This window comes from Sinohyriopsis cumingii, chromosome 4 (genome assembly GCF_028554795.1).
Source record: "Sinohyriopsis cumingii isolate HCF-2022 chromosome 4, ASM2855479v2, whole genome shotgun sequence".
In the NCBI taxonomy this organism is placed as follows: Eukaryota; Metazoa; Mollusca; class Bivalvia; order Unionida; family Unionidae; genus Sinohyriopsis; species Sinohyriopsis cumingii.
The window spans coordinates 11,076,601-11,089,608 of record NC_142964.1 but is presented as its reverse complement, the minus strand read 5'-3'; the positions used below and the strand labels follow the sequence as shown (position 1 = coordinate 11,089,608).

Below are 13,008 nucleotides of genomic sequence, written 5' to 3'. Positions count from 1 at the left end.
CTTTTAATTCCTGGAAATTCTTTTCAGCAGTGGAGCAGCATTCCTGTCAATGGATGTTTGTTTAAAGGTAGCATGACATAAAAATAGACAGAATAAAATATTTCCGTGCACATGTAAGTTTAAATAAATGTTTTTTGGATCCATCTTGTCTAATATACAAGCCTATAAACTAGTTATACAGAAGGCAGATGAATGAAACCAAGCTCACATTTTACTTAAATTTTTATTCTTCTACCAGTGAATCCAACAATTGTAAGGTGTCCACTTTAACTGAGCTAAAGCTTGACTGTATACTAATATTTGTGATTCTTCCTTGCAGTGAACCAAACAAGACAAAGGTGACCAGTCTGATTCAGCCTGATATTGGAGGAATGTTGCCAAGGACACTGGTTGACTCTGCCATTCCAGGGTCTATGGTTGAATTCTTCACCAATCTGAAAAAATCTCTTGAAGAAAATGGTCACATGGTTAATTAGTCACTTGACCACAGCTACTATTTGGACAAAAAAAATCCTCCTAAAATACAGGCACATAGTGAAAGAATCGGCAAACTTTATTAACTTAAAATCATGGCTGATCTGAACTTTTTGGGGCTGTTGACCAGTCATCATTAGATATATGGGAAAGAGTGAGGGTTTTGTGGAACAATTACAATTACATGTAAATTTAGCTTTTACAATGTGCTTTCGGTTACTACCATATTGGATGTAATATCAACAGGGTCTGCTTAAAAAGTTGCCATTATAGATTAAAGCTGATCATAAAAAGGGCACTCAAGATTCAAGATATAAAATATGTCCTGATCCCTTTGTGTAATACTGAGAGCTCTCCACATTGGAGGTTTGTTTATGCTGAAAGCCCTCTGCATTGTAGGTTGACAGTTATTGTATAATACTGAGAGCTCTCCACATTGGTGGAGGTTTGTTTATGCTGAAAGCCCTCTGCATTGTAGGTTGACAGTTATTGTCTCATCCATTAAAACACAATTGAGATTTCTGAGACTGATTTAGATCTAGAAACTAAACTGGTAAAGAGACAACATGATTGCATGTAAGTTGGTGTTCAGGAAATCATAATGTTCTCAGAGATTTTAGCATTTACATACCCGCTAGATCGCTTTGGTGGCCAAATTGTTAAGAGCGTCTGCCTTGTATGCAATAGGTCATGGGTTTGAACCCCGGCCGAGTCATAAGGCATATGTGAGTGCTGGTATTGAAGTAAAGATGGTAAGTATCAAAATTATTATTTACATGAAAATTGCTTTTACTTGAGACATCAATGGAACACCATAAATTGGGAACTTTTGTGTTTTTTAATTTTTAGATTATTTGTAATCTTGTCACTAATCGCAAAAATATAAGTCTGCTGTAATTCAGATACTAAAATACAACACATTTAAAAATTGCAAAACCACAAAGTTTGAAAATGTGGAGTTTAAAAAAATTGTCAGTCTCTTGTGGTAGGGAAGCAGCTGCTGAAACCTGCCTGGAACTTCCTAATTTTCTTGGAATATACCACTCTGCAGACATCACCATACCATTTGAACATACTACTTTGTATGTTTGATATCTCCTTACTTTTATGTATAGGTTAAATCAGTCTCCAACACAAATCTAACATGCTTTTATGTATGGGTTATATCAGTCTCCAACACAAATCTAACATGCTTTTATGTATGGGTTATATCAGTCTCCAACACAAATCTAACATGCTTTTATGCATGGGTTATATCAGTCTCCAACACAAATCTAACATGCTTGTATGGGTTATATCAGTCTCCAACACAAATCTAACATGCTTTTATGCATGGGTTATATCAGTCTCCAACACAAATCTAACATGCTTTTATGTATGGGTTATATCAGTCTCCAACACAAATCTAACATGCTTTTATGTATGGGTTATATCAGTCTCCAACACAAATCTAACATGCTTTTATGTATGGGTTATATCAGTCTCCAACACAAATCTAACATGCTTTTATGCAGAAGAGGGTTATTAGGAGGGATGATGTGCCTTCCAAGTGGTAGAGCTCCACACATACATACATACATATATATATATATATATATATATATATATATATATATATATATATATATATATATATATATATATATATATATATATATATATATATATATATATATATATATACACAAAGGGAACTAACTCTTTTAATTTGTACATGCATGTTACATAGACATGATTATTATATCATTGGTGAGTACTTGTACTGATGAAATTCAGCTACATGAAATTTGCCCAGATAGTATGGTACAGTTATTATATTGAATATGGTATCTGTTTGCAATATTCTTTTCAAGTAAAAGTATATCTGAATTTGAAATCTGAAACCCAGTAAACTCTTTACAGAATTAAATTTGTAATATAGAATTTTTCACTTAACGATTAACTTTACTATTGTTGTCTGGTCAGATAGTATTAAAAATAACAAATATATTGTATTTTGATTTTTCATGTTTTCAGATGTACAAAAAGTTTAGGTGAAAATGTCGTTTTTATTTAGGTACCTAAAATTGTACAATTTAATAAGAAGAAAAAAATCTGTTATAAAGCTTGAAGATTAAATAATTATGATTTTTTAAATCATTAATGGTGTGTGAAACATTAGAGTTTATTGAAAATTTTAGACACTACAGTTTATTATAAAACTGTAAAGACACTACATATTCGTCTTAATTAATTCAGATAGGTAAGTTTCCTATATAAGATATTTGTTTACTCTTTTTATGATGGTGCAGTATGTAGAAAATCAGGAAAGTACAGAGGTAATAGTCTGAAATTTACAGTAGTTACTGTAGTAGTTGTAATGTAACTTGAACTTGCAGAACCCCAATATTTTTTTTTTCTTGATTGGTTTGAGTCTTTGGGGTCACATTAAAACAATGGCTTTACGTCCGACTGGACAAGTAATTTGACTCCAGTCATGCTGAGTACAGTACTCCCTCATTATAATGCTGTCCACGAGAGCCTCAGAGTATACTACCTTATAATGAGGTGTTATACATATAATTTTTCTCTCACTTAATGAAATTGGGTATATTATGATACCCTACTTATGACAGAAATGGTATTATTATGAAGTGCCTTATAGTGAGGGAATGCTGTGTTTGAATGGTTGGCGTTTAAATTGTTAAAGCCAAATTTTATTTAAAACTTTTTCTTGGCATATAAATAAAAGAAAGCGTTTAGTTATTCAGCGTTCTTATACTGGAAAAAAACCTGAGAATACAGCTATGTGTTTTGTTTACAGTTGTCATATATAAGGATTATGTTTATTTGTAAATGTCCTTTTTGTTGTGTTTAATTAGTGATTTTGTGTGCCTTGTTACAAATTAGAATGCTACATGGTAATAAATAATACATGCTTTTGTAAATCACTACAGTCAGAATGTATTTACATTGTCACAATCAATGTTTTAACAAAGAAATTTATAATAATATATATAATATATAAGAGGGTAATTCAGAACAAAACAAACAACAAAAACACTGATAAAATATAATTTTTTGTTGTGTATGAACTTGGCTAATTGATTCATTTGTTTTAGTGTTAAATCTTGATGCAAACATGGAAGTATGCATAATGGCAATGTTATGAATGCATAGCAAAGTTTAGATGCTCCTCATTCCGCTTGGTTCCTAAATCGATATTACGAACCATAACGTAAGGTTTGATGTGAATGAAGCTTGCCAGATTAACAGGTCTATTCGTGTTTAATTTTGTTGTCATGTATTTCTATCTATCATGTGTCAATGCTTGATATTTAGTTGTTTTTAAAATATGTATTGGTTCTTCAAAGTTTATAATAAAAGATGGGCATTCATTACTTTTGTATTGCACTGACCCTCCTCAGTGCAACGATCACAGGCTCTTTCTTTTGTTAAGGTTTTTTCTTATCCCCCACCCCTCCATCACCCATCTGCCAATCCGTCATGCCATGTTAGGTAAAAGCCATTGCAAATTTCATTTCCACTTAGTCACTTTTTAAGGATTTGATGGATTGAAAGCACCATTCAGTAGAATCTAATGAAAATATCATTATTGCCCATTTAACATTAAATTTGCCCTTCACTTTTATTATATAGGCAGGGGTGTCAGGAGTTATTTCCCTTTTTTTAAGATAAAATGCACTTCCATCTGGAATAATCTAGTGAAACTGTTATTTCAGCTGTTCATCAATACCTTATCTAACCTGGCTAAAAGTTTGAAAACATATAACAAGATGGAATCTGAATAAAACATACTAATAGCTGTTAATGCCAGTGATAAATTATTTTTTTGAAAATGTTCAGCATGAAATTCACTTATCTAAGGAAGAAAATGATTGACATTGACCTTTTGTGTAGCACTATGATTGAGCATTGGATGAATGTTTGACTGAGGAGACATCCTTACTTTATCTCCAGGATTCTCTTTCGTTATTGATAGTGTTGTCAGGAATTGTTCAATGTAGGTTCTTTATTAGGTTTATATGCTTGATTTTGATAATTGACCCCTTAAGATGGGGGAGAGGATGCATCCTCAATTATTTTTTATTACACTAGTTATTATTTGCATACTGTTAGTGCCATCTTAATGAACAGTTACACACTGTTAGTCCTACCTTAACGAACAGTTAACACACTGTTCGTCGTAGCTTAATGAACAGTTACATACTGTTAGTCCTGCCTTAACGAACAGTTGCATACTGTTAGCCCTAGCTTAATGAATGGTTACACACTGTTAGTCCTACCTTAATGAACAGTTACATAATGTTAGTCCTAGCTTAATGAACAGTTACATACTGTTAGTCCTAGCCCTACCTTAATGAACAGTTAACACACTGTTAGTCCTACTTTAATGAACAGTTACATACTGTTAGTCCTACCTTAATGAACAGTTACATACTGTTAGTCCTACCTAAATAAACAGTTACATACTGTTAGTCCTACTTTAATGAACAGTTACATACTGTTAGTCCTACTTTAATGAACAGTTACATACTGTTAGTCCTACCTTAATGAACAGTTACACACTGTTAGTCCTACTTTAATGAACAGTTTCATAATGTTAGTCCTACCTTAAAAAGCATTTTTTCATACTATTTTTGGGTTGGTTCTTTGGATTTAATTTTACCCTTAAAATTTACTGATATTAATCCTATATGTGATTTAGAACTTTTCTTGGAAAAAAGAAATATAATTGGAAACTTTGAACTTGTGAGGTATGACCTCCACTTGCCCCCCCCCCCTCCATTTTTCCCTTAAAATCAATTTACAGAAAAATGCAAGTTTCAGCATTTGTCCTACACTTTTTCACCCAGGCAACACAAGTAATGGTAATAGTTGGGAATTTAAAATGTCTTAGATTCATATTACAGTATTTCCATAATCAACAGGTCAGATTTATACTAGCATAGAAAATGCTATTCTCCTACATGTTGTAAAATAGTGTTCCATTTTTTCATGTTGAAATAAGACACTTTGTATCCAGTGGGCTTCTTTGATTGTCTTTTTTGTGGTGTTTCACATTTAATTGGTACATATTTTCATGGTGATCTACAGCTGATTTTTCTCATACGTGGGTAATACAGATGTAATGAAAGGCATTCCTGATTGATACTTTAGATGGGTCCGTGGGTGGCATATTTTTTGTGTGCAGTAAGATACAATAGGTACAATATTATTCATAATGTATCATATTGTCATGCAGTAAGATACAGTAGGTACAATATTATTCATAATGTATCATATTGTCTTGCAGTAACTTTGAAATTTTCATTAAGATAACAGTGTACTTGCTTATAGGATGAGCCCAACTGCAAACCACAAAGACCCAGATCTGCTGTTGCATAATGCACCAGCAGATCTTGGTCTTTGCAGCTTATTAGTAAAAAAATCAGTAAAACTAACAATGACCCTGATCTACAGGCAGATTATGCTTTGGCTGATCAGTATTATTGTTGTTTGCAGTTTGACTCTCGACTTACGAGCAAGTATATACATTAACAATGAACAGTTTTATATGATTGGCCATGGGGTGAAGATTTCATTGAATGAACATCCTTGCATGTCTCCAGGTCACTTCATTATTTACAAAACTGGTTAATATACCACTCACAAAATTATAATGTTTGTTGTTTTTTCAGATATATGCAGACCTGCCAACTCTTAAGATTTTGCCGTAAGTCTCATGAAAATTACCCGTAAAATACGAACTTAGGGCATACTAGCAGAAACTACGGAAAAATGGTTCTTGTGGAAAAAAACGGATAATTGGTTCATCCGTGTTTTATCTGGATCTGGGTTTCATCTTAGAATTAGTGAAATTAGTCAGGGAACCAGACTAACTTTACAACAGCACCCCAGACACTTTAAGCTGCACCTAATTGTTCATGCGAAGCCTCTGCATAGTCAAACTGTTGATTATAGGATTTTAAAAAATGGCATCCAGAAAGTGATGCATGTTTAAGATGAAAGGAAAAATAAGCTTCTTGAAAAATTTAATATAATCAACACAGAAGAATAAAAAGGAATATTAAGATTCTTGTGAATAAAAGCTGGAAAGGACACAATTATGTTTATTGGACATCACTTGCCACTTTGAGTATGTCTTGTGGCGGGAGATATGACTGCCGTCATGTGAAATGGAAAAGAATTTCCAAGAATTATGTCAAGTTGAGAGATAGCAACAAGCCATTGAGCAGCATATGGTTTGGAACTAGAGTTTGTGCAACTGTACTAGTGGTAAATAAGTCTATGCGTACTTTACAAACTTTTCAGTTGAACATAATGCATATCGTCGATGCATCAAACTTTTAATTATGTTTTCCAGCTTTACAATAGCAGTTATTGATATTTTGTTACACCTTACATGAAAACTGGTCAATCTTACAGAAAAATATCAACTGCCTTACTGAGATGGACTCCTCAGGGTTGGCAGGTCTGTATATGGTTTACTTAAAATTATAAAAATTTCAATGGAATTGATTTTTCCCATTAGTTCTTATGGAAGGACAACCTTAAATATGGCAGACAGTGATGTCAAGGGAAGTAATTCTGAAAGTATATTTTTCTATTATACAGTGTGACCTCGCTATAATACCATTTTTGGGGTCCATAGAACCCATGAGTGTTATAAACCGAACCATGCTATAAGCAGCCAAGTCAGTTATCTGAAGAAAATGATGCATGTTTCCCAAAAAAATCTCGGGGGGAAGGGGAATGGGGGGTGTAATAAAAGCAGGCACAATAAACAATAATACAGTCCTTCATTGGCACAGTTACCTTCTTAAATCAGTGCATATTAAATGAGAAATACACATGTATTGAAAACTGAGATTGCATGTATAATTTTTACCTTAGAGAACCACACGTAGGTACCTATACTTGTATACTGTTTATATATAGATGTCTAATGTATACCATGAAGAGTGTCCTCATCTGATGATCTAGCCACATGTGGTGAATTCACAATACATTTAAATCCATAGAAAATATGCACAGATTTAAAATATTGAATAATTTTCTCACAGAGCATTATTAGTCTGAATTCAGAGGAAAAAATAGCAAACTTGCACATCAAAAGATGAAGCACATTCATGGTTCATTACGTCCCAAGGTAAATAAAAGGTGTCTGTATAAATTTCATACTGCTAAATTCTAATTCTTCTTATCTGTAATTTAAAATACTTTATTGTTTTTTTTTTAAAAACTGATTGACTTTTAGTTACTTTCTATTTATATCATATTTGTTGTTTGCAAAGTCAATCATATTCCTCAACTGACGAATTTGAACACCAGACTTAATCCTGTCCATGGGCTTCATTCTTGTCTTTAACGGTTAAAGCTTTATGTTTCTTTGTCCCGTTATCCATTGTAAATGTCCACTAATTAACACTTTCACATCTATTCATTTTAATGACTACAGCAAAAATAACTGTCACTCAACAATGGGATCATTTTTGTAGGGAATGGATGACATTATGCATGTGTCAACTGATTGCATCTAATGACACCGCCAAGCCATGAACATATGTTGGCGCAATTTTTTGTGTGTTGATATTTAAAAAACAGGTTGCACTATAATTTTAATAAGTTTAGCTCTGCTATTGACTTTGATCATTATCAGTGTACTTAAATTAATTGATTTATAATTCATTTGAGAATCTTTTATCAACCACCATATTGTTTTGGTGCTTGGTTGTGTAGGCAGTTTTGAAGAACTAATGTATGTCAGATATTGTTTGAGCAATGACTGTATACAGAATGCATTGAAGACAAACAGAGAAGACTTGATGACTTTATTACTTTATTGTCAATGGATAAATAATAATAAGATTAATATACGTACTTATTAGTCGACATCTTTCAACAATAAAGTTAAGATCGAAGTTCTCAAAAGCCCAGTCACTGGTTCATATACTCTTTTCCCATTGTTTATTTTAGTACAGAACTTCAAGAATTAATGGGGGAAAAAAAATCAGGATTTACACCATGTTTGTTTTATATTCAAATTCATAATCATTATCAAATGATAAAACTTTTTACACTTTATTTTTCATACTTTTAAGAAGGATTCATGTATATTAATTTTCAGGAGGCCCACCACGATCAACTTATATTGGAATTCATATGTGATCTCTTCCACAAAGTGATAATAAACTTTGTACAGTACTTGTTATTTTCTATGCTTTTAAGAAGAAACAATAAAAAAAAAATTGTCTACAAGAAAAATACATGTGTATACAATTTCAGGAGCCATGCCAATGACCTTGTTATATCCAAATATGTGTTATAATGGAGCATGCTATAGCGGTGTCACACTGTATTTTTATTCCCTTGTTTCAGTCATTATTTTCTAATCATGGTCAGATGATAATGCACAATTAATTTTCAAGTTGATATTGGCAGAAGTCATCATAGACACATAGTCACAAAAACTCTGAGCACAGAGTTAAAATAGGTAATGTTATTTAGTAAATTTACTTTCAAGAGGATTCCAGATAAATTTTCCTGTTAATGATCCTAAATGTACATTGTATATTATCTCTCATCCTTTAATTTATGTGTTTTGTTTTTGAAAATTAACACCACATATTTCAATAAGTACTACTTGGGAAGATTTTATCACTGTGCAGCAGTCACCCAGCTGGCAAAGAATCTGCAAACACTATTCACCATTTTCTGTATACGTTGTCTACATGACTATCACTTGTTCAACCAGACTCTTGCGAGATTTCAAGAGATCTATGCTGGCAAGAGTCTGGTCAAGTTCTCTACAGTTAATAGTTACTGACAGATGTTAGTCTTTTGTCTTTCTTTCTTTTCTTCTTCTTTTGAAACAAATACACTATCTCTACCCTAAAGTCTGTTCAACACTTGCGTACATAACTGACCAATGTACTTTAGAGGTAGCAGAAGGAATTGATGTAAAAATAGGCAGTCTTTGCCCTGTGCATGTGCTCTGTGAGTCAATGTCACAGTGACAATTTGCAGAAGCATGGCCTGTTTGACACTTACAATGGTTTCATAAACAACACAGAGAATTAAAAATCTTCAAGGTGACTTCTGTGATTCTACAACCCAGAATGTTTGATAATGCATAATAAATCATTGGACTAAGATCAACTGGGATGTTCCCAGAGTCAAGTTGGTGTTAATTAGATAGAGGTATGCCTTAAAATAAACATACACAGCCCAGGCCTGGCTGTATTATGCTGACAATGTGTCATACAATTCCAAAAGCCCAGGCCTGGCTACAGTAATCTGACACTGGGTCACATGTCCAAAAGCCAAAGCCTGGCTACAGTAATCTGACACTGGGTCAGACATGTCCAAAAGCCCAGGCCTGGCTACAGTAATCTGACACTGGGTCACATGTCCAAAAGCCCAGGCCTGGCTACAGTAATCTGACACTGGGTCAGACATGTCCAAAAGCCCAGGCCTAGCTACAGTAATCTGGCACTGGGTCACATGTCCAAAAGCCCAGGCCTAGCTACAGTAATCTGACACTGGGTCACATGTCCAAAAGCCCAGGCCTGGCTACAGTAATCTGACACTGGGTCAAACATGTCTAAAAGCCCAGGACTGGCTGACACTAAGTCACACAATCCCAAAAGCTGCCTGAAACATGCACCATAATTATCCTCTTAATAGAGTCTTGACAATAACCTATACATATTTTATCTGGTTGGTCCAAAAAATAAAAATATAAAAGCATATTTATATGACCTAAGTTTTTATTAAGAATACTGACTTAAATCTGTCACCAATCAGCAACTTTACTAAGCCTCATTTTTAACATTATACAATTTCTTTTATAGAAATTCACCAGACCTATGAATGGCAATGATCTCACAAAGACATGTGGAAAATCTGGTTGAATGAGACGAATGGGATTAGTTTTCTCCCTTGACATCTATTTGATTAAAATTCTATAACAAGCAAGAGTATGATAACAATTACAAGAATGTTATATGAAATTTGTGCATTTATTTGCATTAAATGGGATATATAGCAAAATTCTAGAGATGAATGTATTAATAATGATAAATTGAAAGAGTTTATATTTACACATCTAAAGTCCAATATGATCATCATTAATAATGGCTGACTTTACACATCAAAAGTCCGATATGATCATCATTAATAATGGCTGACTTTACACATCAAAAGTCCAATATGGTCATCATTAATAATGTTTGACTTTACACATCAAAAGTCCAATATGATCATCATTAATAATGGCTGACTTTACACATCAAAAGTCCAATATGGTCATCATTAATAATGGCTGACTTTACACATCAAAAGTCCAATATGATCATCATTAATAATGTTTGAGTTTACACATCAGAAGTCCAATATGATCATCATTAATAATGGTTGACTTAACACATCAAAAGTCCAATATGATCATCATTAATAATGTTTGACTTTACACATCAAAAGTCCAATATGATCATCATTAATAATGGTTGACTTAACACATCAAAAGTCCAATATGATCATCATTAATAATGGCCGACTTTACACATCAAAAGTCCAATATGATCATCATTATTAATGGCTGACTTTACACATCAAAAGTCCAATATGATCATCATTAATAATGGTTGATTTTACACATCAAAGTCCAATATGATCATCATTAATAATGTTTGATTTTACACATCAAAGTCCAATATGGTCATCATTAATAATGTGTGAGTTTACACATCAAAAGTCCAATATGATCATCATTAATGATGTGTGATTTTACACATCAAAGTCCAGTATGATCATCATTATTAATATGCGGCCTTAATTTTTAATGTATGTTTGTATATTTGTCTGCTTTACATTTCTATGTGTTGTTTGGACCATGTATAAAGTCAGTAAACTATGCTGCCAAAAATAAAGTCACAGTTTCAGTATATAAAATAAGTTTGTTCTTGTTATTCTGCTTTAGTCAGGAATTGCCTCCTTCAGAATAACACTGGTCCTTGATACAACATAGGTAAGTCCTTGGATCCCATGATTAACTTAGTAAAAATTATTTTTAAAACTTGGACAAAATGTAACATAATTTTCAGTGTTTGATCATCCCAATCCTCCATTTTGTGATTCCATACACAGAATTGACTGTAATTTACTCCAATATATGGCAGCCTTCTCTGCTTAAAATGTTAATTGTATGGCTCCTCTAAACAGTGTTATAATGAGTGACAGCTGTATTTCACCTTACAATTAAATTTCATCATAATTCCTATTTGAAGCCTGCCAGGGTTTCAGTCCCTCTATGCATATGGCATAGTGTCCATTTTCACTTTGCCAAATATAGCGGTGTTACTAATAGTAGTAACAATCCTAATGATCTTACTAAAATTAGTAACAAAGCTTAGGTCTGCTGGCCTTTCAGGCCAGTTTCATATTTTAGCCAGAGGCAACTAAAATTTAACAAATGTTCTAAAGACTATTTAGAGCAATATATGTATGATAGTAAAAGGGACCAAGAATAGTAATATCTATGGAGTCTTTATTCCATCTAATCTTGTGTAAAATTAATATATTTTAAACTCTCCTTGCTGTAAGTAGTTCCAACGCCTTGATCTCTTAATCACATAATGTTTTAATTTAATATCATCATTATTACGTCTTCATATTGTGATATTACACCTAGCAAAACCATTTTCAGCACTATTGAGTAATGCAGAATTTCTTGAAATTTTGTATATACCAAATGCACTCGCTTATAAATCATCCAACTGCAAAATACACATATGCAGATATTACATTGCATAATGCACTGGTAGATCTGTAGTTTGTTAGGAGAAATCAGTAGAACAAACATAATAGACCATCTGCCAGTGCATTATGAAACAGCAAATCAGGGTCTCTGTTGTTTCCAGTTGGGATCAAGTTATAAGTGAGTTTATATGGTAAAAGTTTTAACTTTTTGTTCATTATAGAGTATTACCCCCATGATAAGATAAGGAGTCTAATCAATTTGTTAAAAATCCAGATTGGGCTTTTTAAAAATTATATATTTTGTAAATAATGGTCAAAGTTTTTAAACATATGCTGTGGGTTTATCATCAAGCATGGCTTTTCACTGAATAAATATGGCATTAACCTATTATTGAAAAAGCCTGGTTTGTAATAAATGCAACTTATTGCAACCAACCCGTAGCATTTAGTACCGTATATACTCACTTAGACGTCAAGTCAAACTGCAAACAATACACATCCTCAGGTTCCTTACCTGCCGTAGCATAATGCAACTGCAGCTCAGGATCTGATTCAAAACGAGTTGAAACGGGTTTTTATGGATTAAGGCTCGATTGGACAGGTTTAGAGCGGTTTTAATCGGTTCAAACCGGCTCCATCCGTTTCAAACCAGTTCAAACCTGTTTATCCTGGATCAAACCAGTTCCAACCGGAGTATTACAAGCCGATTTTATGGCTTCAGACTCAATCGGAATGGTGTTAACTGGTTTACTCATGTTCAAACCTGTTTAA

At 33.1% G+C, this 13,008-nt stretch overlaps 1 protein-coding gene across 3 annotated transcripts in view; it reads left to right on the top strand.

Annotated features, from left to right (window-relative positions):
- Window positions 1–11,433, top strand: part of LOC149800624 (stAR-related lipid transfer protein 5-like) — a 124,951-nt gene extending 113,518 nt beyond the window's left edge. The window contains exons 6-7 of one of the 3 annotated variants that reach the window (XR_016420537.1): window positions 320–5,681; window positions 5,733–11,433. Coding sequence is in view for 2 of the 3 variants with exons in the window: in XM_089954613.1 (XP_089810739.1) it covers window positions 320–476 (157 nt within the window). In the remaining variant the exon portion in view is untranslated. Of the gene's footprint in view, window positions 1–319 lie in introns of all 3 variants that reach the window. The other 2 variants (XM_089954614.1, XM_089954613.1) reach the window with 2 other exon arrangements.
- The last annotated feature ends 1,575 nt before the right edge of the window (window positions 11,434–13,008 follow it).